This window comes from Podarcis gaigeae, assembly GCF_964106915.1.
Source record: "Podarcis gaigeae genome assembly, chromosome: 15".
Classification (NCBI taxonomy): Eukaryota; Metazoa; Chordata; class Lepidosauria; order Squamata; family Lacertidae; genus Podarcis; species Podarcis gaigeae.
In genome coordinates, this window is record NC_139692.1 from 33,394,918 (window position 1) to 33,422,258 (window position 27,341).

Below are 27,341 nucleotides of genomic sequence, written 5' to 3' on the forward strand. Positions count from 1 at the left end.
ATCATGTTCCCCATCCCCATGTTATCCTCACAACAGCCCTGTAAGGTAGCTTAGCCTTGGAACAATTCCCACAAGTTGTATTGACTATATGCTACCAATCACTGGGTGGCAAGGGCAGGAGGGGGCTATTACACTCATGTCCTGCACATGGTCTTCCCAGTGGCATCGGATTGGCAAGTGAGGGAGTGAGAAATCTGGACCGACTGGGCCTAAGGTCTGATTTGAACCCAGCTCTTCTTATATTCACCTAGTGAACTTCATAGCTGTGTAGCGGTTTGAATTCATGACATCCTAGTCGCACACTCTAACCACACCACCTTGGCTAGAGGGCTATCGTTGAATTTTATCCCTGCACTGTTCAATACGGTTAGCCTCTTTTTAATATCAAGATCTATACTTCCGCCAATTTCTGGAAACAAATAAGAGGGAAGCTCAACTCTCCATGCATACGATTGAATTTCACAGTTCAAAAGGAACGCAGTCGGAACACAATTCAGAAAGGTTTCCGGTGGGATTGGCCCTTTATATAAGCTGATGACTGCTGCTTTTTGAAGCTTCCTGGGCTAGACAGAGAAAGAAATGTGAATATTAGAAAAGGGAGCATCTAAACCTGATTCTGTGATGTCACTAAGCAGCTATTTTTAAGACTGGTAAGGATTTCCTGAGGTCATCCGTATTCTTTTCATGTGGCAGAGCAGGGCTGTCCAAGAGCAACAGAGGAGTTCCTAATCCGGAGCCTGCTGGAGGGCAGATATTCTGAAATAACGTGGCCAGCTGTGCATTTTCTGTGCCAGCCATTCTTGAGTTCTCATTTGATAAGGCAAGGGGATTTTAAAGGTAAACCCATTCAGTCATTTTTAATGTGGAGGCACAAGGTGAAAATGTCAGGACATGAATGGGTGGCACCCACTAATTAACTTAGTTTCTCTGACTGGGTTCCATGGTGCCAAATCAGCCAGTAAGGCACACCAAAACAATAGGTGCTCATGGATGCAGCTGTGTGTACTAAATTTAATATTTATATTTTTTTTATATGCTAAATTTTATATTTAGCCGTTGTTATATTGGGCTGGGGGCCAGGCAGAGAAGGAGCAGCCTCTGTTGTTTCAAAATATTTCAGCAGCAGATGGTGTAACAGTGTGTGCTCTTGCCTTCCTCTCTCCAGCCCTCCTTACAGGTTCTGAAAGTCCACAGTCTTGCATAATCCCAGTTACCAAGCATTAATGAGCACAACCCCTTGTTTAAGTCCATTTCCTGCTTGTTACAGATCACACAGATTACCCATTTAGAACCAGACTATGCTGGATTACCTGGTGAATGTCATCATTTATAGGGCATGAATCCTCTATCAAAAACCTACTTCTGGAAAAGAGTTCTGTGCAACCCGAAAGCTTGTTGAATGTCAAATACTCCAGCGAAGGCATCACCTCCCTTGCTTCCTTTCATAGCATTACCTGCTTTATTTAGTGCCCCCATCCCGCTGCCAAGATCCCTTACGCTGAACTTTGCAAACCTAATTAATCCAATTTCTTTACTTTAGACTTGCTCCATGATGGCTCAATTAGAGCAGCATCTGAACTGTGGTTCAATATCCAGGCCAGCTTTTGTAATTGGAACCACATTTTCCTTCTGAGGAGCTGCAGCTGGTTTGGTTCTGCTCATGCAGAAAAAGGATATAACCTTGCATAACATAGGAAATGAACGGTTGAGAGAGAAGCCAAATTCAATTTCAGTCAGATATTTTGAGGATAAGTCCATGATCTATGGAAGCAGGGGAATGAAAAGTGTGTGTTCTGTGGAAAGCAGTGTCTTCAGCAGTCTATTAATCATGGCCAGTCTGGGCGCTTCTTGTTCTGTTGCATTAGCACCGATTTCGAGGAGAGAGGCTGGCGAGCAGCCAGGTGCTCCAGAAGTTAACCTCTTCAAGACCCAGAGCTGCTTTGCTGTCGAATAAATGCAGTGTTGCGGTCAGAAACAATGTAATGGGGGGGGGGGGGACACACCAGATCGCTCCCAGAAGCGATCGTTGAGCAAAGCTATTACAAATTGCTCCAGATCGTGGAAGTCACGTGTCAAAATCTACAGCTTTTTGTTTCATTGATTGAGGCTCCGAAAGTTGCAGCCTTTTGATTAAAAGGTTTTACTCAGCCATTGTGATAAAACCCAAACAATCTGGAGCAAATCTAATATGTCCTCCAGGATAATTGATACCCTTTAATTTCCTCCCTGCGGCAGCAGCAACTTGTGTGTTGTGGATGGCCAGGGGAGGAGCCTCCCTCTTGTCTCTGGCATTGTATCAGCTGTAGGTTGTAAGGACTCTGCTCCAAGGAGGGAGGCAAAGTGAACAGGGGGATAAGGGGGCATGAGAAAAGCAAAGTGCCTTGATGAGATGGGAGGGGGAGGGTGGCGGTGGCAGTGATGGGCTTGGGCTACAGAAGATTTGATGGGTGCAACTTGGATTTTAGGGATAGGAAAGGAGTACAGAGTGTTTATTCTGTTTTTTTCTGTTTTTTGGGGGGTCAGGCATTGATGCATAAAGAGTTCACATGATTTCATTTGGGTGAAAGGGTTGAAAAAGCCAGTATTTCCCCTCATCCCCACCCCATCCCTTTTAAAAGAGACTTAAAGTCAAATTGCAGGTTACTGTGTCCTGAAAAGAACTTGTTTTCTTTGTGATTTTCCAAGCACACTGACTGGCAGTTTTGATGCATTTGGGGCATGTCAGAAGACTGCTGCCTAATCTGTTTCCCCAATCAGTTTGCAGGCAACACCTTCCACTCCAAAAACCTCTCTGTGAATTGACTGTTGGCTTCACAGAGAGGTCTCGGAAATACCCAGCTGACCTGGAGTTCTTCCTCTTGAAAGTATCTGACTGGTGCTGTGTGCAAAGGGTGGATAGCGTGCCCCTCTGCACCTTCTCTGCAGAATTTGTCTGCCCAGAGTGGACGGAGCCAAGGAGCTGCTTCACTCAAGCCAGCGGCGGCTGTAAGCCAGTGACATGGGTATCTCGTGCCATGCCAACCAAATCATTGTGGGCCATGCGATTCCCCTTTGAAGGCTGTGAGCAACTCTGAGGTGAAACTGACAGGAGTTACTCATATCCTGAAAGGAGGGCGAAGCTGGGCAGTGGCGGTAGAGTCAGCAAGTGTGAAAACCTTGAAGTTTGGTGGTGGAGTGCCAAAGAGGCTTGGCTGTCCTAGAGGTGGAAGAATGGCACGTTTCTCCTTTCCGTACCAGAGAGGAGGTGTCCTGCCTCAGCCAACTGGCTCCCCTCTGAAACATAGCAGTTGATAAATGGTGTAGACACGTGGTAGGTTGTTCTGGCAGCAGTAGGCATGTGCCTACCTTGTAGACCCAAGCTACTGAAATGGGGGGGGGGGGCTTCCAGAATGTTGCGAAGTGGCAGTGATGACAGCAAAAAGCAAATCCTTAAAATGAGAAAAGAAAAGAAGAGAATAACATGGATCACCTTTAAAACTCCTGCTTTAAGCTTGCAAATGGTTAAGTCTTTGAGAAGACTGAAACTCTTTAGTCAGATGCCTTGCAAATAGACAAATTGAAAGATTTGGCTGGTGCCAAGTACTGCAGCAAAGAGTTTTGATTGGGGTCAGGTCTGGGACCTTTTGGCTCCATTTTTATGCCAGTTTCACTGGACTCTGTTGTATTTCCAAACCCTAAATGGTTTAGGATCAGGACACTTAAATGACCCTCCCAGCCTATCCTTTTTTGTAATTAGGGGAGGACCTGCTCAGTTTCCAGTGCTATCTGTGGTTCATTTGCTGGGTATTCAGGATACGACCTTCTCTGTAGTGGTAGCCAACTTATAGCTTGCATCCACAGTTTTTAAAACTGCCTGGAAATTAGCTATACTCTTTTGTGTGTTAATTTTCAATCCAGAGAAGACGATTTGGTAGAAAGTTGCTGTCCTCTTCCTTTTTGCTGAGATAAATAAAGCACACGCTGCAGCCTATTAGTTCATGATGTAGGTTTCGCTGTTGGCATTAAAAGCAAAAAGGTGCATTTATTGATCCTGGCGCAGCCGATATTGTACCTGTCCAGTAAGTGCTACATAATGGTTTAGAGCATGCATTGTTTATCATGGGGCTGTTAGGATGTATCGCTTCCTAAGCTGACATGTTAATGGCTTGGTTGAGAGGCAGGCCTGGTTCTGAAGCAACAACTGTGTCACTGTCTCTATTAATCTCGCTTCTTGGGCCACAGCTCCCGCATTGCTTGCTGGGTTTGCTTACTCGATTGTGCAGGGTGGTGTAGGTTGAAAAAGATGGGCAAAGTGACCGCTTGGAGCTTCATGCGGTGCTACAGGGCAGTTTCACAACTGCTTGCAATTGCTGCTTTAATCAGTCAATCAATCAATCAGTTGCCCACCCTTCACCCTAAGGTCCCAGTTTGCCGGGAAGGCAGCTGTGTCATTGTGTCTGCCAGACCCAGAATAGGCGACATGTGCGGTGAGGGCAATGTTAAGACATGGATATGCACAAAGCGCATCAGTATCTAAAGGTCTTCTGGTCCACAGAGCACAAGAAGTTGAACCTGAGAAAGGATGAAGGGGCCAGGGACATGGGGAGGGTTTGAGATGACTTGAGATAAGGCCTAAAGCTAGGAGACCAATCTGGGTTGGATGAGATTGAGAAGATGGTCAGCAGAGAGGCCTAGGAAGCAATTAGGTCTGTGGGATATTTTGGACTAGGGTGCTCTGCATGTGCAAAGCAATTTTTGAGAGGAATTGCCCAACCTGGATAGTATATTGCAAATAGCCTTATTTCCTGTCAAGCCATTGCAAGTCATGATAAATGAGACTGTAAACAGAGTAAAAATGACGTCTCTTAGAATTCTAGAGCAGAGTGAAATAAACCCTTAAACTGGTACATTGCATGGATTCTGTGCTTGCTGACACCTTTTAACCAGATGTGCTTTCTCTGTTAATAAGAGAATAAATGTTGAAATTACAAAATGCTTCAGTGCCAACCACTTTGCTGTGGCTTCTTTGGAAAAAGCAGGAGGCATCAAGGTAGCCCATCTCCTCAAATATAGAAGGAAACAATAATTCTTAGCATTGTATAGCATCTTCATGTGTTGAAAGCTCTTCACATTCATTATCATGCTGTGGTGTGAACAAAAGTCCTGTAAGCGAGGTCAGTATTATACCCATATTACATATGGGAGAGTTGAGATTGAGAAAGAGAGAGAGAGAGTAGCTTGCTTAAGACTACCTAGTAGTTTATGCCAGAGGTTAGATTCATTAGCAACAACAAAATTCGCACATAGGATAGCTATAGCAATGGGTATGCGCGCACAGAATAGTTATTTGTTCTATTGTTACTTGATGCATGGCATTCCTCAACCTCTGCCATAACTGTTGCTGACTTAAAAATGACAAACATATGTACTACTGAAGATATTTTTTATTCTGTACCTAGATATTATTATTGAAAATGAATAAAAAATATGCCCCAAAAAGGAATAGCCACAATAACGACGGTTTACCTGCACCTCTAAATCTAAGAAGTGCATTCAGCCTGCAAATGTCAGGACTTTCGTCCCCAGTGGGACTAGGACTGTTGACACAATGTTTGAGATGTCAGTGCATTGCTCTGGCCAAGGAGGAGGAACTGTAGGAGGAGCAGCCAAGCAAGTCACAGCAGCCACAGGCCACTCTGCAGGGTGTCTATGAGACAGGTTTGCGGGACAGTCTGAGATACTAGGAATGCCTATTCCTTGCTGCCTCTTCTTGCTGCCTCCTCACTCTACCCTCCTCTTTGCAGGAACCAGATCTGGCTGTAAAAGGCTGGTAGTAAAAAATAAAAATCTGATGCCCCCACTAAGGAACTGGAAATGTTTTTCCAATCCTGCTGTTCTCATGTGGAGCTCTGACCTTCTAGCTTTAAAGGAGACATGAACTGGCATCCCCAGAAATGTTTATGAAGTCATAAATTTACCCTTCCTTGTGTAAGTGGTAGTATTTTCTTCCTCTATAACTGATCTGAAGATCCTTTCTTCTCCCCCTTTTATTTTCCAGATTGATGCTTTGGGCAAAAGAAGCAAAGAAGCCGAGGCAGCATTCTTGAATGTCTACAAGAGATTAATTGATGTTCCAGGTATGCAGACTTATTGTCCTGTTATGAAAAGCAAATGATGTCTGGAGTTTCATGTCCTGGCGGGCATTTTCTCCTTTGCCTGTCAGTTGGCTGTGTATTTGAGAAGTATTTCACCAATCAATATGCTGCAATACTTTCTAATGGGAAGAATTCGTAAGTGAGGTTTACTGGCTAGCATTTCAGGGAATGATCTGGGATTAACTGTTTATTTGTTTAGAGCACTTCAGCTGCTGGATCAGGACCCCCTAGTGGGCTGCAGCCTGATCCAAGATGGGTCGCAACAAGAGCCCTATGACCATACAAATAAATGGGTAAAAAAAACAAGAAATGGGTCCCCAATGGCATGTTTTGATTAAAAGTGGGTCCTTGGTGTGAAAATGTTGAAGATAACCTGATTCAGAGAATTTATAGCCCACTCTTGATTACAAAATAACCCCAGGGCGGGTTACAATACAAAAAATAGATACACAATAAAGCCAGTTACATAACAAATTCATCATTCCATAAAGCTGTTTGACAAGTCAGAAAGGGGAGACCGCTCAGCTCCACAGCCAGTTCAGCCAAAGACCTGGGTGAATAAATGGGTTCTTAAATGGTTCTAAAAACACATCAGGTTTGGTGGCAGTAGAATCTGTGATGGGAATACATTCCACAGTTGGGTTGCAGGTACTGAGTATGTTCTCACGTGTTGCCAAATATCACACACTTGGCAACTGTCTATTTTTTAAAAAATTATATTTATTATCATTTCTGAAAGATACAAATAGTGAAAATACATACATAAAGGGGGGAAAAAGAAAAAAGAGAAAGAAAAAGGAAAAGAAAAAAAGGTTCCACCTTTTAGATCCCATTTTCAATAGCTTCTTTTCTGGACTTCCCCACGCCTCCCCTTCTTGTATTCCATTTCCCATATTTGTTCAGCAAGTTTTTACCTTAATATCGTCACTTATTTTAGCCATTATTTCAATGTTGTATTTACTTTAAATCTAATCAAAGACACTTAAACTAGGCCATTGTGTACATGGGAGCAGGCAGGCAGTCCATCACATCTCAAAATTCTGGGTCTGGTATGGGAGGTGCTGCGTTAGACACAGCAACTAGATACTGCTGTATCCAAGGCGCTACAGAGCTGAGTGACTTTATCATCCAAGTGCCGTGCAAACAGTGCACAGCATGTTACCCGGTGCGCTAAGGCCCACTGCGGGTATGATTAGCTTCTGAACCACCTGGAATACCCCCCGCCCCCCCCAATGGCTCATTGAAGATGCAATTCCAGTGCCAAAGTGCTGCTCCTCCATCATCTACAACTCCTTGGTAAACTAAAGGGCACTATGGACCCTGCAGCATTGGAGAGGACCCTTAGGAATGTGTCTTCATCTTGCCATCCTATGGTGAGACCAGGACCTCAACCAGATCACTAGCTCTACTGCCACTGGAGCGTTTGCTCACATTCCATTGTTTCAAGACCAGGCTGTTTCTGAAAGCTATATTTTATGTGGATGGTCCGCTTGCTTGGCCATGTTGCCTCTTATTTGTTTTATTTATTTTTAAAAGCATTTATATACAGCAAAATATTTCAAAAACGTCTGAGTGGTGCACTGTCTTAAAAAAAAACAAAACCCAAATGATATGTGATTAAAATAAAAACACAACCTAAAACAAATGGGACAGCAGTATTTTAAAAAAAACAACCAGAAAAGCCTATAAAAGAGGAATAAATCATATTCAAACACATAAACATGGTCCAATTTTATGGGTCAGGAAAGGCCTGGGCAAATATAAGGCAGACTGGAAACTTTGTCGGAAACGATGCACACCAAATGTATGCTGCAACCATCAGCCATGTGCTTCCTCTGAGCTTGCTCTCCGAGCTCAAAAATTGATATGATTGGGAAATATATTGTGAGTAATGAGGACTGATTCTATTACATGGTTGTCTATAATTATAAAGCAAGATTATTCCTCTCTCTGTGTGTGTTTGGCTTTTATTCCTAGCATTCTGATTTCCAGGCTCTCCTGTTTCTTTTCTTTTTCTCATTTCATTATCATACCCATAGTATATAAAAGGCTTTTTAGGCTACTCTGTTTATTCTTGTAAATTCTGCTTATATCTATAGCTGAAATTAGTAGCGTAGCAATGTAAATGAGCTGGTTCTTGGTATTCAGAAATCTACACTCCATGGTTTCAAAGCTTTGATTTGAATGCTGGGAGAATTCCTTAACCAGGGAACCAGTGGTTAGGGGCATTTGCTGGATGGTGCTGAAGGGCATTCCTAAAAAATGGGGCAGTACCTTCCTCTGGTTGGATTAGTCAGCTTCCTGCCAGTCTTTTGCCTCCTCACCAGCAGGAGGAGGCAAACTTGTTTTCTAGACTGACTGGTAGAGCAAGGACAGCTCCTCTATCCCATAATAAGGCTCAGGAAACAGCTGCAGCTAGAATATGCCCTACGTGAAAACTGACTGTACTCTTGACAAACTGGGTTAACAGAGAAAACACATCCGATGTACACAATCATAAACCAAAGAATTACCGTATTGTTTGCTCTATAAGACTCGCTTTTTCCCTCCTGAAAAGTAAGGGGAAATGTGTGTGCGTCTTATGGAGCGAATGCAGGCTGTGCAGCTATCCCAGAAGCCAGAACAGCAAGAGGGATTGCTGCTTTCACTGCGCAGAGATCCCTCTTGCTGTTCTGGCTTCTGAGATTCAGAATATTTTTCTTCTTGTTTTCCTCCTCCAAAAACTAGGTGTGTCTTGTGGTCTGGTGCATCTTATAGAGTGAAAAATACGGTATATGTAATGAGCCTAACCCCAGACTTGCAGTGAATCTGGGCCTGCACAGATTGAATTGTACACATGTACACCTTTAAAAATGTTAGAACATGGAAGTCCGTCTCATGTCAAATCAGACTCATCTGGCCCAGTATTGTCTATTCTGACTGGCAGCAGCTCTCCAGGGTTTCAGAAAATAACCCTACCATATTTGGGGGATTATACCTAAAATTTATCGCATGCAAAACATGTGGTTTGCCACTGAGCTATGGCTGCACTCGTGCACAGACACCATGTAGGGGTCAGGTCAAGGTAGAAGCTTTTGTCTAATCTGGCCTAGATGGTTTAGTAATTTAACTTTGAGCCCTTATTTACACTGATGAAAATGTACAGGACTTTTGTGTGAATCTTTACCTTCCATATTCTTATTGAAATAGGTGGCAGGAGTTCTTAATGGATTGAGCCTGTAATTCTTTGTTTGGTGTTAAAGGTCACTTTGTTCACACGGGACTTCCTTTTGTAGAGCAAGCCCTAGGAGTTTTGCTTTGTGTGACATTATTATTATTACTATTGGACAAGAAAGCTTAACATCTAACATGATGATGCGGGGTAGTAATATATAGTCTACCTCTATTCCTTTAAAAACCTAACTTCTTTCCTATATCTATTGTATTGTGCAGGGCCAGTTCTTTTCTGAAATTTATGGTATCCTTCAACAAAGATGCCGGTTGAATCATTTCAACCTGTTCCCGTAATTTTTGCCGTGTGTCTGTTTCTGAGGGACTTTGCTTTTCTGAATTTTCACGTATAACATTGTTGTGGTACTTTGATCGTATACAGAGCCAGTATTTGTATCACACACACCCCCAAAGGCTCTAAAGACAGCTCCAGTAAGCTGTTAATCTAAAACCATGTTTCTAGCTAAATGGCTGGAATGCTGGTAGGGGATGGTCCTGAAGTGCTGAACCCTGGGACTTGTGTGCAGGGCTCTGGATCTCTTACCACATCCCCTCCCCCCAATGTTTTTAAAGAATATTTAAATTAAAAAACAAAAACTGCAGAGTGCTCAGCTGCCTGTAAGCAAAGAACAGTGGCAGGGGAGACCCCAGCCGCCCACTGTCTCAAATTAGCCCAAAGGAATGTATGCATATAAATTAGCATGTGCATTTTTATCTTTGCAGATTTGTGCCCTCGGTGGTTTAAAGTACCTACCAATACCCTGGATGCTTGACTTACTAGTTTAAAGAGTAGCCGCACACCCCTTTTGGAAACACTCGCTGTTTAGACAGCAGCTCTTGGCTTGTCATTATTTCCAGAAAATAAATCTTCATTTGGATTCATTTATAACATTCACTAACTCTAGCAGTTCTGGCTGCCCTTGCAGCCCAAACTCTGTTACTCCAGATCTGTAAGAATGCTAACTTGTGGATCACGTAATAATAATAATAAATGTTTTGTAGATAATATACTGTTATAAATTGTGGTGTATGTATGGGAATACAGATTTTCATAATGTCTTTGCCGGGGGGAGATGCCTCTGGGGAAATAAAACAAATAATGGGGGTAGTTTGGGTTTTTTTAACTGGGAAAATGGTGCAAGGATAAAAATACTGAACCCCTGTCTTCATGCACCATGACCCCAGCCCAGAACAACCCTCCCTGTTAGCAAGAGAGAGGACGGACTATTTTGCAAACATTTAGTCTCTAGGGTGAGTCTCATTTTACAATAAAAATCAGCATATTAAAGGAAGCTTGGGTTGATTTAGAGGAGAGCCTGGTGCAGCCAGCGTTTGAAAGCATGCTCTCTATTGCGCTTCCTAAGAAGTCCTGGGGGAGCTTGGGCCTTAGGGCCATCACTCTTCTGTCACCGGGCTGGCTGCGTCAGGAGGCGGGGTACAGCTTCCTTGCGAGAAAGCCCTAGGTGATGTGGGTTTATTAATTTTTCTGGGGAATAATTAATGAATTAATTATACCGGAAGGCGTTTGAATATTCAGAAGCCACAGTGTAATTATTCTTATTTGGTCTGAGATGCAATTTCATTTGTGGATGGATATGCAAGGACTTGCTATGACAATTTGTTCTTGCTTCCTTTTGGCGTGCAAGTTGCTTCATTGTTCTTCTCGTTCTCTCCTCCCAATGAATCCTGCAAGGTTGGGTGAAGCCAAGGAATCGTAACTGCTCTGAAGGCAGCTGGGTGTCTTCAGGTCCAAGGCTAGCATTCTGCCCTCTGCTCTCTGCACAGGCCTTGAGAAAAAGGTGCTGCTTTGATCCACACCAGTTGAGGCATTGCTCTGCTCTGGCATAAACGAGAGAGAGGGAGGGTGGCGAGTGTGTTCTTGAGGCCTCTCTGTGCTGTGAACATTGCTCAGAACGTCCTGGGGGCAAAATAAAGGGACACTTAAGAACTCCCTTTTGCTTTGTGGCACTGCTGATGGTGTGCAGTGGCCTTTAAAACCAAACAGTGCATTTTCAAAGGACTTGCCGGAGGACACTCGCTTTTCTATCTCCTCCTCTCTCTCCTCCACCCCCCCCCCGACCGAACCGTTGTTCTCTGTGGGTGTTTTCTCGAAAGAAAACCCATCACCGAGCGCTTTTGCGTGGAGACCTGGTTTTGGAAGAGCAGATACAGCCGCTCCGAAAAGGAGTTGAAGCGTCAGGAATGAATTATTTTTAGAGCCAAACCTTCGGAAGCGCATTACCAGCTGTATAAAAAATTAATTGCCTCTGTGGTTCTGCTCGTGTTTCATAACTGGCTGTCTGGCTGTTGTCAGTGTTACCGGCCTGTAATGAAGTCCTTTTGTTTTAGTATTCTGGTTCTCTTCCCCCATCCCCCCCCCCAACCCATTGTCGCAATCCCCTTCCACCACCAGGAGACGAATGAGTTACTGCGTGGCAAATGGGAATTTAACAGGATAAATAAAGATAGCCAGTTTTGTTGCATTGAAGTTGTGCCCATAGAGGGCATGCTTCAGTTCTGTGCAGATATTACACTGCTGATTATGGGGTTGCTAGCAGCTGCAAAGCTCTGGTTCAGAGACCTCTGTTTTAGTGCAGATGAACATTTTACACGTCATGTCTTTTTTTTAAAGAAAAAACAGATTAGCTATGCTTTAATGCAAAATCTCTTCAAAGAGAGGCTTAGATGTGCCTCCTGATCCTGTTGAACAAATTCTGCTCCTGCGTTTCCACTGTGTTGCTCTCTCTTTCAGCAAAAGAGGAGGCAGTCCCTTTGGTGGAGTCCAGGGAGCCCTTTCTAACTCCTGGTGTGGTTTGGAGTTCACGTTTTCCAGAATGCCTTTCCGCCACTGCAAAACCTCCTCCATGTAGAGAAACCCTGCCTTTGCCAAAGGTGGCACAGTGGTCTTCCAGGAGAGGACCATGGATGCTATGCTCTGTGTGCATGCAGACATTGTTCCAAAATCAGATGTATGCTCTTTGCAGAAAAGCTCCCATGTTGTGCAGAGCTCTGAAAGACAGACTAGAGCAGTCTTGCAGTTAGCCGCACACCTACTCAGATTTCAGAGAACTCTGGGTGAAATGCTCATTCACTTGCCGTTCCTCAAATCTGCACCACCTCCAAGAGGAAGAGGGCACAGTAAGCAGGAGTTTTCACCCACTCAGAGAGGACAGGTGAACAGGCAGCCGGGTTGAGGCCAGCTATGGGTCTTGACTTTATTTTGTGTGTGCCTGTATACTTGCTTTCTGTAAAAAAATAAAGTGGCTTCATTGCAGTTTGCATTCAAACAAAAGAGCAGGAATCTTGAAAAGAAAGGAAAAACCAAGAATACTGTTAAAAACCACCCATTAAAATAATAAAAATCAGTGTAAGACGCAGAAGGAGTAGAAACTTTAAAAAGTAAAAATGGAATTAAACAAGATCTAAAAACTTTGGGGAGAGCAAGTAATTTTTCACTCTGCAGCAGAAAAACACCACTATCAAGCCCATCCACCCCTTCACAGGGAGAGAGGTCCACGGCTGGGCAGGTGTTTGAGGGTGTTCTGCTGGCCTATGGAGGGGAAATGCCCCCAGTTCTCCACCATTGCCAAAAGAGACCCACATTTTTCTCTGCTCTCTCTCTCTCCTCTCTCCCCAGCTTTATATCTCTATGTGCAGCTCACCGGCCTTCTTCATATTGAGCTTCTCTCACCCTTGCCACACCTCTCTAAAAACTGACCTCCACCAACCTCTTTGTCAGTCAGTTTTGTTCTGCCTTCTCGATCCAACCCTGCTAGGATGACACAGAGCCTTTCTGGCTCATGACACCCACCCCTTGCGTTCCTCTACCTTTCTCTGCTGGTGATTATAGGGCATTCTGTTGTGTGTGCACCCTCACCCTTCCTTTTTAAGCACGGCTGGCATTCTGCAAAACCTGCACTGGAGGTCTGGATCCAGATCTGATCTTTCTTTTGCTCCCAGTCCTGTTCAGCCATGATGGGTTTTACTTTCTTTTTGGAAATGGCATGGGTGGTCCCCACACACTCCCCATCTAGAGGGATTTTCATCATTTTTGCTCATCAGCATGCTAATTGCTGTATGACTAATTATGCCCTGAATTCCAGTTGATTTTTTTAATGAGACAGCTGGGTTAATTATGTAATCATATGATTACATTAGCCTAGAGTGCCCCAGCGCAAAGTAATCCACGTGGGCACATGATGTCATTGTGGAAGCAAGGCTCACAAGGGGTGCATTGAGCCCCTCACCTAATGGTGAAGGGAGGAGGAGAAGGACAGGGTCAGCCTCAATGTTCCCTTTGTAAACAGTTACATTGGAGAATAAAGGGTGTGTCCCATGGGTAGAGAGCATTTTTCTAAAATGCATCTGCCTTTCTATTAGTCTACTACCCTCTCTCTTTCTCAGGAACTAGGCTTGAGTTCAGAATAAAACAGGATTTTCCAGGTTAATGTTAGTGGCATATGCTAGTCTTAAAGGACAAAGAAAAATACATGCATGTTGTTGTTGTTGTTTTAAAATTGAAGCCTGTGCTATATATTGTTTTGACAACTTACAAGACCTCATATATTGTTTTGACAACTTACAAGAATAATAAAATACAATAAAAAAGTAATACACAAAAAGAACATACAATAAAAGCCATCAGTAAAGTGATTCAAAAACAGCTGCAGAAAGAATGAGTTGCAGTCCATTGAGAAGTTTGGTTCTGTTAATGTGGGTCTGGCGTGAGATGGTGACTTTCTGTCCTACTTGCATTGGCAAGTTGTTTGTTATTAATTCGACCCCAAAAAGGTTATATAGGATTCTGCAAAATACATTGTTATCAAATGGGATCTGATGGTAATATACATAGACCATATACAATTATAGATCACTGCCAAACAAATACAGACATAAAATAAAACCAAAATAAATAAACCACAGGTGTGTGAATGTGTGGAAGGTAGTGGCTAGATAGATAAATTTATTGTCATTGTCCGTATATACACAGTATACACAACAACGAAAATCAAACACCCGAGACCAGATTCACATACACATTCGCACGTATCTCCAACACTCTCATCCTATTCAGACATAATCTATTAGAACATAACATAATCCAGAATATAACATAACCTATTAGAAGCATAGCATAACCTAAAACCTATCTCATTCCTTACTACTCACTGCTTGCTATTTCTTACAACTGGCCCTGAGATCATTATTTATTATTTAATGGCTAGAACCATTTATAGCGTAAACCTAATGGTTCAACAAGAAAAAGTTACAAAACATGGACCCTTTCTATTGCCTGTCACTGCTTGTTGTGAAGGGTCACTTGTTTGTATACAGTTCGGCCCTCAATGAATTGTCACAGTCTGCCCATGTTGCATTCCCTTCCCTTCTGACTTCATAACTTTTAATTCCATCCCAAACTCCATGTCTGCATATATCTACAACTGTCGGTTATGCTTCAGGCAGAGGGCCTTCTCGGTAGTGGCACCCGCCGTGTAGAACGCCCTCCTATCAGATGTCAAGGAAATAAACAACTATCTGACCTTTAGAAGAAATTCTTACCGCTAACCAGGGTCTTTCTGTTTACCGTTAAAGGCAAAATCTTTCAACGTGTGTGATGATTCTCCCAGTGATCCAGCTGCAGATTTACACTCAGCCATGTTCTGTGGAACACAGTAATTTCTTAGTAACATTTCCAGTGTTCACGGTCTTGTTCAGCAATTATAAAGTTGCCAACAGCCTTGTGAGGTAGACTTCTTGACGTTCCACCCATGTTAGAGGAGAAAGAAAAAGAGTACATTCACATCTCTGAATAGAGATTCGAACCCAGGTATCAACACAGGGAGCAATTGTTTCTCTTCTCAGTCCCCCAAATAATTTTACATGATTACACTCTCACATCTGGTTGGGATATTCTGCTCCCCACTGCTCCCCAGCAACTTGGAATATTTTTGTTCCCAGTTGAGAGATAGTAAGTGCAAATTTCTGGCACTGAGTGGAATATGGGGGGGGGGGTGTTTAAGTTATCTTCACAGCTATTTTCAAACATCGTGTCTCATTTTTCTTGTAAGAGAGTTAATAACCAAAGTGTAGTTTTTTAGTAGGTTTTCATTTTTATATGCTCTAGTGAAATCATTTTTGTTTTTTAAAATCATTTTTCCTTAACAGATACCATTGCAAGGTTTGTACAATAATACTTAAAATGGCCCTCCTTGGGAATTTTTCTGAGTTCCCAAATACATACCTTTTGAAGCTTGTTACTTGTTTTAGGTTTGAAGCGTAGCAGTCGCTGGGCTGGCATGTAGCAGAATCATGGCCGAGTTTTTATAGCAGTGATTATTAAATTAGTTTTCTTTAATAGAAGCCATACGATTTAAAGTGGAGAAGTCTGTTCTGTGTGGCCTCTTTAGCATATCCCAAAACAATATTCAAAAGCTGCTGACATTTTAATCATTCATCTTGGCTTAAGCAAATTTTGGAGTTTAATGCAAGGAGATAGGCTTAACATTATGCTCATACTTTATTCCGCAACTGTTTTGCTTCTTTGACATTAACCTTTAATAAAGCTAAATTAAATATACATATCCTAATGAATAATTATGAGTGCCAACATTTTCATTTACGATATAATGTTTTCCAGGGATTTGGGAATTTATTGACTAAAGGTTTAGTCATTATTCATTTTATAATGTAGATGTTGGTGGGGTGGGTGAGTAATAGTTAATAAAAAATGCCTGGCAGATTTTAGTCCAGGAAAACCTTGTTAATTTGCAAGTCTTGGGGCCCTAAAAATTGTCATGGGCCCTGTGACTTAAGCCAGATAGGTCTGGTAGGATCAGCTAGAGGAGGACCCTGAGGTAGAGGGTTGGCAAAGTTCAGGGGGTGATGGAGAAGAGTGTCTCATGGCACGGCTGCCAGGTGCCTCTTTAAGAGATGGGGTGTTAGCAGGCTTCACCTCTTGAGAACAAAGTTCGCAGTTGAGCAGAAACTGGCTGACCTCAGTGAAGCTGGTTGAGTTGGAGGCTAAGGGAAAGTGTGAAGGTTGGATTCTGGTCCCATTGCCAAGGATGTGCTCCTGCAAACTGATAATAATAATAATATAATAAGAAGAAAAGAAATATAAGAGATGGGCAAAATTTTGAGAGAATACAGTCATATCTTGGTTTTCGAACAGAATGCGTTCCGGAAGTCCATTCGACTTTTGAAATGTTCAGAAACCAAGGCGCGGCTTCTGATTGGCTGCACGAGCATCCTGCAATAGACTCCCAAAGATGCTATTTCTATTTCAGACAGTACCTGTAGTTAAAGATGTGTGTACACATAGAAATACAGTTTGAGTGGATCCAATATGAAGTCCTTGTCAGAGTGCTCTACTCCCACCCAGCACATGCAGACAGAGGCGCTTGCTTGGAAATATGAAAGAGATACTTATTCAGGCAGCCTCAGCAGCAGACCCAGTGCTCAGAAGTTAGGGAGCAGGGCAAGAAGTTTGTAACGGCGTAGAAGTGATGAAGATGCCCCAACAGGTTTTCCCGCCCTTCCCACCAGGCTTTCAAAGATGGGGCAGGATGTGCTTGTTCACAAGACTCTTGTGGGAATAGTGTGAACACTAGTGCACACTCTGAACCTTCTGTTCAGCCTCCCCTCTTATCCAATCAAAGCCCTCTCCAGCCTCCACCGATGCTTCCAGGTCCATCGGAAGGTCAGAGGGGAGAGCTGGCATCCTTGCTCCCTCTTCCAAAGTGACTGAATTTGCAGTGCAGACAAGATACTCCCCGCTCCCTCCAACCCAGGATCCCCCAGTTCATCCCCCTTATTTCTCCCACCACCAGAGCCTGCCAGGTGACTCTCGACAGCACTGTGGAGACAGCACTGTCATGGCAAAGAGTCAGCATTGACCCTTCTGGTTACATCTCCCCTTAGGGGTGCTCCTCTACTCAGACGGCTGGAGTGAAAGCCTTGACTTGGCCTTGTCGGTTCAACGCCAGGTCAAAGCTCTTCTCCTGCTTGGAGTGCACAGACTCCTCCCATCGCTGCCTCTTCGGGCACCAGTGTTTCCAGTTCGCCATCCATGGAAGCTGGACCTGCTACACTCCAGGCTCTAGCTCCAGCCCACGAGGCCCGGGCGAAGCCTCTGGCTGATGCGAGACAGCAGGAGCACTGGTAGTTTCAAGTGCTTCCACCCTTCAGCCCAGCCCAGCCCCAGCAGAGGGCAGGAAATCGTGGCAGCATTTTGTGCACTACTTAATTGGACAGTCCTGTTGGGGCTTTACCTCCCCGAGCTGCCACTGAACTTAAATTTTATAATTGCTCTCAAATCCTCCCTGTGTTAAATAACTTTTAAAAAAAAGACCTAATGTGAGATGAATATTTTAACAGTGCTAATAATGAAGAAGAGAAAACAACTACCCTGGCCTAAAAACCACAAATGAGAAAGTGATGTAGTTATAAAGTATGCATGTGCTGTGAGGGCAAGTGATAAGCAGCCTCAGTTTTTCCCCTTGCATTATGGAGGTGGCAAGGCAGGAAGCCCTCTCTGAGCAGAGTTAACACAACGCAGCACACCCTGCCTCTCTTTCCTCAACATAACCCAGTGCTGTTCTTTTATAAACTCTGGTGCTGGACTGACACGTTGCAAAGTGCCCAGGCTTGCACTTAATGCGTTAAGAGAGGTACAATGGGCTTATTATGCGTTTCCAGCAACTGAGGGTGGTCTGTAAAATTAATGATTGTGGCGGCTGCAAATTAAGCGAGCTCCCTAATATGTACTGTTGTTGATCCTCCGAGATTGGTGTGTTTAACATTCCTCAGCGGGAGACTAAATCTTTGTAGCCATTTCACAAGTGATGCTGGCGCCCACCGCAGAAATGTATGCAGCGCTATTTTATGAGACCCTTTTTGGATTCCAGGATTCTTCTGCTCTGGCTGGCAAAGCTCCACGACCAGCCCAGCAGTCTCTGTGAAACGTGCTTGTCCAGCCATACGTGGCAGGTGTATTGTGGTGCCTTTCTAGGGATGCTTTGAACATTATTAGGCTGCCTGGATGTGCTAGCTAAGTAGGGCTGGAGTGTCTCGCCCACTTGATCAGACCCTTTTGCCTGAGTCTTCTGGCAAAATGCTTGGTGGGGGAATCCTGGTGTCGTTTTTCAGTGTTTGTTTTGAATGTTTGAGCAACCTAATTCTTCCCTATCTTCACACACCATGCCAGTTCTCCTGTTTCCTCAAGGAAGGAAAGATCTAGATCTGAGAAATTCTAAGCTTCCCCAAAGCTTAGAAATCTAGAAACCCCCCCCCCCCCAAAGAAATGTGAAATCAGCTGGGAAATCTAGGATTTCCTGAAGAAATGTGACCAAGATAACTTGACTTGTTGGAAAGGATTTGACCTGACGCCAAATACATAAATTGTGTGTTTTCGTATGTGTGTGTATATTTGCTTGCACGCACACAGACATGTTTGCCAAGCGATTGCAATGGAGCTTTTAATTGTATTGCTTTGAATTATAAACTTGCTTGTCTGGAAATGGAGATCAATCTGTCTTCATCTTTGTATTGTTCAGATCCTGTACCAGCTCTGGATCTGGGGCAGCAGCTCCAGCTGAAAGTCCAGCGCATGCACGATATTGAAACAGAGAACCAGAAACTTAGAGAAACGCTTGAGGAGTACAACAAAGAATTTGCAGAAGTGAAAAATCAAGGTAAACTGGGAAGGGTGAGGAATGCTCTTCCTAACTTCTGTGTGAACATAAATGTTTGGGGGATGATTTAGATAAGGAAATAATAATGTTATTTAGAGAAGGAATGCCATCTGTAAAATCCAGTTCTCCATAACCTTTTGCACTGTAGCATAACCAAGAAACAGAACTCTAGATGGGGCTTTGTAGATGAGCGGGTAAAGTAGATAGCAGCAGGCTTTATTCTCAGCCCCTGTGGTCACCAGGATTTCCAGGGGCAGGTTAAGATTCTGGTGTCCCTAGGCCTGCCTTTTTTGTGTTGGATCATGATCTCAGCTAGAATCTTCTTGATAAGCATCAAACATGCGCAGCATCTCTGCCTCAATTAAATCTGTTGTTCTCATTTGCCTTTCAGGATTTAGCTGACCTGTTTTTAACTTCTTGCTGTTGCCATTTTTCAGTGTTTGAATATTAAGGCCCAGCTTAAATGTATTAATTTATATGTGAATCTTTTCCAGCCACTGCCTGTATGCTTCGTACACATTTACAGGGAATGCTTAGCACCGTGCCGTTTTCTGTCAGTTTAATATGTGATTCTACGTGGGTATTTGCTGCCTTCACTTTACTTTGTTTATCCCTAGGGTAGAGTGCTGATATTGAAGCAATGTAGGTTAGTTATTTAAGTGGACGGGCCAACTGTTAATGGTGTCCCTTGTAGATAGAAACACTGTAATTACAAGCAGCGAGTGCTCACCTCTTCAAATGCTTCAGGTTGTGTGTGCTCCCATTTGGACTTTGCAGCAAACATCATCCTGAAATGGGAATGAGAAGTTGTTCTCTCTAAAACTGTTTTCCTTTTACACAACACCTGTGATTAAAATTGTAGAATCATAGAAGGGACCATGAGGGTGCTAGAGTCCAACTCCCTGCAATGCAGGAATCTTTTGCCCAACATGGGACTCGAACCCACGACCCTGAGATTAAGAGCTCTACTGACTGAGGTTACTATGGCAGTACCTAATTCTGGGCATTATGGCTTTGAGAGTTATGAGTTGTGAAGGTGGCCGCCATTTTTTATTCTTTATAAGGTAAAGGTAAAGGTACCCCTGCCCGTACGGGCCAGTCGTGTCCGACTCTAGGGTTGTGCGCCCATCTCACTTAAGAGGCCGGGGGCCAGCACTGTCCGCAGACACTTCCAGGTCACGTGGCCAGCGTGACAAGCTGCATCTGGCGAGCCAGCGCAGCACACGGAAACGTCATTTACCTTCCCACTAGTAAGCGGTCCCTATTTATCTACTTGCACCCGGGGGTGCTTTCGAACTGCTAGGTTGGCAGGCGCTGGGACCGAGCAACAGGAGCGCACCCCACCGCGGGGATTCGAACCGCCAACCTGACGATCAGCAAGTCCTAGGCGCTGAGGTTTTACCCACAGCGCCACCCGCGTCCCCTTATTCTTTTTACCTGCATCCTAATATTGAAGAGTGGATAATATGTTTTGTAGCTTTTCTATATTGCTATATTGTTTTGCTCACAGGAAAGACTCACTGAAACTTTCTGCAATGTATGTGTTTGTATGTCTGTATAAAACAGGAAATTAGCAACATTTAGCTGAAAAAACATGCATGGGTCAAACGAAAAAAATTCCTTCCAGTAGCACCTTAAAGACCTTAAAGTAGCACCTTAAAGACCAACTAAGTTAGTTCTTGGTATGAGCTTTCGTGTGCATGCACACTTCTTCAGAAGAAGTGTGCATACACACGAAAGCTCATACCAAGAACTAACTTAGTTGGTCTTTAAGGTGCTACTGGAAGGAATTTTTTTTGTTTTGACTATGGCAGACCAACATGGCTACCTATCTGTAAATGGGTCAAACGGTTTTTGTGCACTAATTGCTGCCTGACTGAACTTCCGCTGGTGATGAAGATGAGGGGTGGGGAGGATTATATCCCTTCTGTGGAGTTTCACATAATGCGGGGCTAGTACCAAAGAGACCCTGCCATTTATTCTGGCAGATGTCTCCATGAAAATAGAGAACGTAGAGAAAGCCTTCATTAGTTGTTCTTAATACTTAGAATGGTAAATAATTCTTTCTTTTTAAGGAGAAGGTGCTCTCTCAGGTTGCTATTGATGTTTATTGTGAGCCATAGCACATGCACACAATTGCCCAGCCCGCAGTTTCCTTGGTCAAATGAATAAGAAAAATAACAACAAAAGTACCCTGAAATATAATGCAGGTACAAGCGTTGTTGGTTTACAATACCTGTGTTAGTCCCCAGCTTTGGAGTCAATCACAATAGCAGGAAAGACTGCTTGCTTCAGGGTGGCAGAAGAAATACACTTTATCCAACTAAGTTGTATGCAGAGTACATAGACCCAATTTATTCATGCCCTTTGTTTTCTACTCTGAGTTGGATCAGCCTTAGATGCAATCCTCTGGATATAGACTACATGGTCAGCCCTTGTATCTCCTCCAAAACGAAGAAGCCTAAGTGTTGGCACACTGAATCTTGGCACAATCCAGGGGGGGCCAGGAGGAGCTTTGGTCCCCCTGGTGGTAGTCCATAGCATCCTAGGGAATCCCACATCACGTTTTGCTGCTACTTCTTGTGCTCCTTGCTGCCATGGCACAGTTCACACATATCTGCAGCCTGGCTTCCCCCTGCTCCCTGTGCCTCTCGCCCACTTCAGCCCTCTTGTATCAGCAGATACATCTTACACTTGGGCAGGGCAACATTCAGGGCTGCTGAGAAAAGCTTGCCAGCTTCTAATTCTGTATATTTTAAGCACTCTAGGGAGGAGGCTCTGTTTGAGTGGCCTTGGGCACATCTGGCCGTGAGCTGTTCAGGGACTCTCGTCCAATAGTTAAGCGCATTCTTTGCATGGGGAAGGTTTCATGTTTTTGTCCCCAGAATTTCCAGCTAGGGTTGGGGGGGGGGGATTCCTCTCTGAAATCCTAGAGATCCCTGTGGACAGGCCATGGTGTGACTGTTTCAGACAATTTCCTGATCCTCATCTCTGATCACCCTAGAGCTTAATGTAGGGCGATGAGGTGTCTTGCCGGCGATTCCGCCCTGCAGTCAGGTTAGAGAAACCTTCACTCCGCTTCCCGGCAGCGTCCATTGATCCTGCTTAACCTTAAACATTTAAAGTTCAATTTACCATTTAGGGAGTAAAAGGTATCCAAAGGGACTTGTGGCCATTGATTTTGTGTCAGGGCTGGAGAGCGAAAATTTAAGCCCTGCTGCTGCTGCTGCTGCTGCTGCACCACCTCCAAGATAGCCGCACTCTGCCACTGCGTGGTATCATTATTTACCTTGGCTCATTTTCTCCCCTCGCTTGCTTGCTTTCTTTCTCCTCTCCCCACTCAAAACAGAGGTGACAATAAAAGCACTTAAAGAGAAAATCCGGGAATATGAGCAGACCCTGAAGAACCAAGCGGAGAACATTGCTCTTGAGAAGGAACAAAAGTTGCAGAATGACTTTGCTGAGAAAGAAAGGTGAGTTAATGTGTGTGGGTGGGGCATTTCTGTATTCCCCGCCCCCCAGTCTTTCCCTTTTGAAAGAAGAGCATATTGGGTCTGGTTTCTAACCCCTCAAGCATCAAGGAATGAGCAGGATGGTGGTGAATGCAGTGGTAGTGCTTGTTTTAATATTGTATTTATCATTATAGACCATCCTTCATGTAAAAGGTAAAGCAACACAGCTAAAACTACAAAAACAAGTAACACACAGTACTGTAGTTAAGAAGACCATTGAGATCATGGGCAGCATAAAAACAGCCAGCAAATTTTTTAAAATCCTTTTTAAAAGCCCAGGAAAATAGAAGGACTGCTCTGATCATGTATGTGAAGCGCTTGAAAGTTCTTAAATGTGCTCCAGAAATAATGATAATAATAATTTATTATTTGTACCCCGCCCCTCTGGCTGGGTTTCCCCAGCCACTCTGGGCGGCTTCCATAGAAACCAAAAATACATTAAAATATCACTCATTAAAAACTTCCCTCCAGAAATGTGAAGCATGCATATTATCTACATTAATAAGGCTGTCTTGTGATTAGGGGTTTTGATACCGACCCCGTACTGCTCACCCTTTGGTCCAGAGGTAGCACACTAGAGAGCATGCACATGAAAACAACCGTCCATGGTTGGGGAAGTGTTATTGTTTGGAAAGGAGCCATTTTTTTCATCTTTTGGGGCACAAACCTGTTCTGTGTTAGAGATCAGTCAGGTCCATGTATTTAAACCAAGGGTGGGGTACCTATGTCCCATAGGCCAATCTTGATCATTAAATGATTCATTGAATGTATCTATAATTGCTGATTTGCTCATAAGCTCCCAAATAAGTCTCTTCTGAAAAAGAAAGGGACTACCAAATGCCAAATGTGCAAGAATTTTTAAACTGTCTGGCACATTTTCCACATTGACTTGTCTGCATTGGGGCTATGATGTCCATCACTGAACATCAGATTGATCCATTGATGAGTGGGGAGGGTTGATAATCCTTTCTGCACCAATCAGCTGAATGGCTCACAGGCGGGAGGGTCTCACTTTTGGTCTCACCCATTGCTGGTATGCAGATCCCAGAGTATGCTGGCCAACAAACCCTCAAACCAAAAAAGGTTAGCTATCCTTGTTTTAGAGAATGCACTCAGAGGAGCTTGCTTCTGTTGAAATTAGACCGTGGAAGAACTCATTGGTTCCAACCCTGTGTAAGATGCATTTTTATGTTTTTATTTTATGTTACACGGAGTTGAATATATTTTAAGCTGCCTTTTGTTTCCTTGGCTTTCTCCTTACAGAATGTTGCAAGAGACGCAGGTTTCGACAGCCTCAAAGCTGGAGGAGGCTGAACACAAAGTGCAAGCGTTGCAAACAGGTTTGCTATTTGACCGATTCAAACGGAGAAGGGGGAGGTGCTTTGGGTTCATCAAAACATTGGCCACCTCCTCTCTTTGTACCGGAGCAGATGCAAGGCTACCAGTTTCCGAACCATAGTTAGGAGACCTCAAGCCTGCCATACATGAGCTCACTCCCACTCACCTCCACTACCTACATGGATTTCTGATGAGGATGAACTTTGGTTCACCATAGCATCCACACTGGTACTATGGGAATGGCTTAGAACCAAGCTTAGAACACAAGATGAGCCCAAAGGGGGGCACATCTATCCCAGCATCCAGTCCTCACAGTGGCCAATGATTTGCTCATGGGAAGCCATTCTCAGGCAGGACTTTCCCCTCCTACCAGACCAACTCTGCCTGTGGCCAGTTAAAGGTTGGGTCCTCAGCCCTCGACAAGCACCCTGGGATCTTTGTGGCCACCAATGGCCTTTGTTGAGGAGGACCCTCTTATACCCCCAGACCTGGGACCAGATCAGTCTGTTGCCTATGACTCAGCTGCATCTTGATTTCTGTGCCTGATGTTCTCAGAAAGATTTAGACATGGGAGTTACTTTCCTTCCTTTGGCCCCCACACTGAAGTTCAGTCACTTGAAGTTGTCCCTCCCTACCTTCTGTCTCTCCTTCCCCCTCTGCCAGTAGCTTGTTCTTGACTTACCTGCTCTTGCTTCAGCCTGCCTGGCTTCTTTCCCATCTGAAGCCAGAGCAGGTCCCCGTTTTAACTGGCACAAATGGTTTGTGTCACAGAAGCAGATCTATAAACGGAATATAATGTGCTTAGCTAGATTCAGCAGGACAGAATCTGGAAACTTTCACTGTTCCTGAAAGAGAGAGAGTGTGTATTTGTGTGTGTTTTCTAAAGGAAAGAATTTTGAAAAGCTTTTAAGCCTTGTTTTTCTGCAATGTGATTTTGTTTGGTCAGGGAGAAAGCTTAATGCAAGATGACTTTTCAGACAGAGAACAGTTTATAGTTCAATAGTAATTGAGTAGCCCTTTTTTATCATTACGTCGCTCTTAACATGTCAGTAATGCCTTGGCATGTTGCTTTTCCCCCTCTATCCCCTTCAGCCTTGGAAAAGACACGGACGGAGTTATTTGACCTGAAGACAAAATATGATGAGGAAACAACGGCAAAGTAAGACTTCTTGGCTCCTCTTTAGATATATGCCACGTGTTTTTAGTGCTCTGCCATCTTCATCTCATTGGGTAAAGCAAAATAGAATTTTTAAAAAACTGGGCCTGGTTCTTAGACCCATGTACATGATGACTTCATCTACATATTTTTTTCCTAATATAAATGGAAGTGCCTCTGCAGGGTGCAGCAGAAACACAATAATTCTATGGTTCTATATGCTTGGATTAGCATAGGAACAATAAAATTGGGGGGGGGGGGGAGGCGCAGGTGCCCATGTAGTGGGTCTTAACATTTCAAGAGCACCATGGTTGCTGTTCCCTATGGCCCCAAATCCACACAGGCATGAAAATAGCCAAGATGATCTTGATGCCAGCATATGAAGATGCTTTAAAGCAAGTCTGGCACTCTGACACTGAGAGGTTGCCACTGCCCAAGATTTAACCCATATTCTTGATGGAACTAATGTTACACACTCACACCCCACTTTCCAACAAGATAGGTTTCTCTAAAATGAAAACCTTGTAGTGGTGGTGGTGATTTCTCCATCCAACACCATAGATTTATGGGCCCAGCAACACTAGATGCCCGTTGCTAACACAGCAAACAACTAATAGCATTCCTACAGATAACCTCAGTGAGAAAAGGGCTCAGGTTGCTCCCAAGGAGTTGGATTTGTGTATACCATTTGTCCAATGAGGAAGTATGCCCCCAAATATTCTTTATTGCCTTTCTCTGGGGCAGTGAAGGTGTTAATGACTAGAACAAAAATGGCTTTGCAGCACGTCAACAGGGATACTAGAATCTGAAATCGACAAGATGCCATCAGTAAAGTTTTCCATGTGTAGGCTTGAAATAAAATGCAATTAGGCCTTTATGTGCAGAACAAGGATCCATTGATGACTACAGCTGGTCTTTGTTTTCATCTGTCACTGAGTGTGGGAGGTAGAAAGTGCTCCTCTTCATGTTTATTAATGCAGGATTCCTGAGACAAATGGCAAGCACAGTTTAATGTTTGTTGGGACATGGTGGGGCTTGCCAAAACAGTTGTGTAAGAGGATTTCAAGGTTTTCAGATTGCGGCTCTTCCTAGGTTAAATAAATGGATGGCAGGCCTGCCTGTTTCTCTTCAAGAGGCAAGCCAAGCAGGAGAGGCCTGAGAGAAGCAGCAGCAATAAATGGGGAGCACTTGGAGGAACTGGGCAAGAGGAGACAAGACTTGGCAGTGAATGAAGGGTGAAGGAGGAGACAGGACAAGGAGAGACATGGTTGTTCTGCCAGGATGGTCGAAGGGAGGAACCCCAGCTCAGTGAGAGAGCCCCTGCTTTTGCATGTAGAAGATCCCAGGTCCAGTCCCCAGCACCTCTAGCTTTAAAAAGGGTCAGGGTGCTGGGAAAAGACCTGTTAACTCTGGAAAGATGCTATCGGAGTAGACAGTATTGGAGTAGATAGGCAAATAGTCTGGCCTGATAGACAGCAGCTCCCTTTGTTCCTTTGAGGGCTGCTTCAGACCTGCATGTTGGAGACATGGCCCTGTATGTGCAAGGTCCAAGGCTTGAGAAGATGTCATTCAGCCCTGCATTGTGTATGAGCAATATGCAGTTTTCTGGAAGTCTGCATTTGTGTTTAACCACCAGGATGAATGTTTTACCCAGCCTCAGTGGAAGAATGAGACGCAATGGGTCTAGGTTATATTGAAGCATGTTAGGTGCGATTTTGGGAAACTTCCTGTGCATTAGAAATGGTGGTTCAAGTTTCTTAGGGACTCTGACTCACTGTTCATGCAGGTTTTTTAAAAGGAGCTGCTTGGACAGCACTGTCATCTATATGTGCATATTTTAAATTTCCGGTGGGATTTATGCAATAGCCACTTTACCTCATGAATTTGCACATGTCTCTTGAAATATAGGTGCTGTGGGACAGGGTCTTAAAGGAAGTAGATAGATTGGGGTGGGGAACTTCTTCTATCCTCTGTGTGAGATCAGAATATTCTCACTTGAATGTGAATCAAATTTTATAAGTGGACAAAGTTGCACATCTGTCAGTCAACTGACACCACACTTTGAAGTCCCAATTGTTGGGACTTCAAAGTCAGTACAATGTTTGAACGCCCTTTGGCTGTTTGTGTAGAAGAGGGTGCTGAGAGTGATCCCCGTCCCCCGGACTGGTGAGTCATCCAAATCCAGCCCTGGAACCCTGATCATGACATGCTTTGTCTGTACAGTTGATATTGTAGGTGACAGTTTAGCTGCACTAGCTCAGGTTAGGCATCACAGCCATAGCATCATTTGACTATTGTT

The 27,341-nt window shown here is 43.8% G+C and overlaps 1 protein-coding gene across 15 annotated transcripts in view; it reads left to right on the forward strand.

Annotated features, from left to right (window-relative positions):
• CUX1 (cut like homeobox 1) overlaps positions 1 to 27,341 on the forward strand; it is a 259,810-nt gene that overhangs the window by 116,741 nt on the left and 115,728 nt on the right. For all 15 annotated transcript variants that reach the window (XM_083714295.1, XM_083714296.1, XM_083714301.1 and 12 more), the window contains exons 4-8: positions 6,038 to 6,116; positions 18,899 to 19,036; positions 22,386 to 22,509; positions 23,812 to 23,888; positions 24,979 to 25,045. In XM_083714295.1, the coding sequence (XP_083570421.1) occupies positions 6,038 to 6,116; positions 18,899 to 19,036; positions 22,386 to 22,509; positions 23,812 to 23,888; positions 24,979 to 25,045 (485 nt within the window). The remainder of the gene's footprint in view (positions 1 to 6,037; positions 6,117 to 18,898; positions 19,037 to 22,385; positions 22,510 to 23,811; positions 23,889 to 24,978; positions 25,046 to 27,341) is intronic.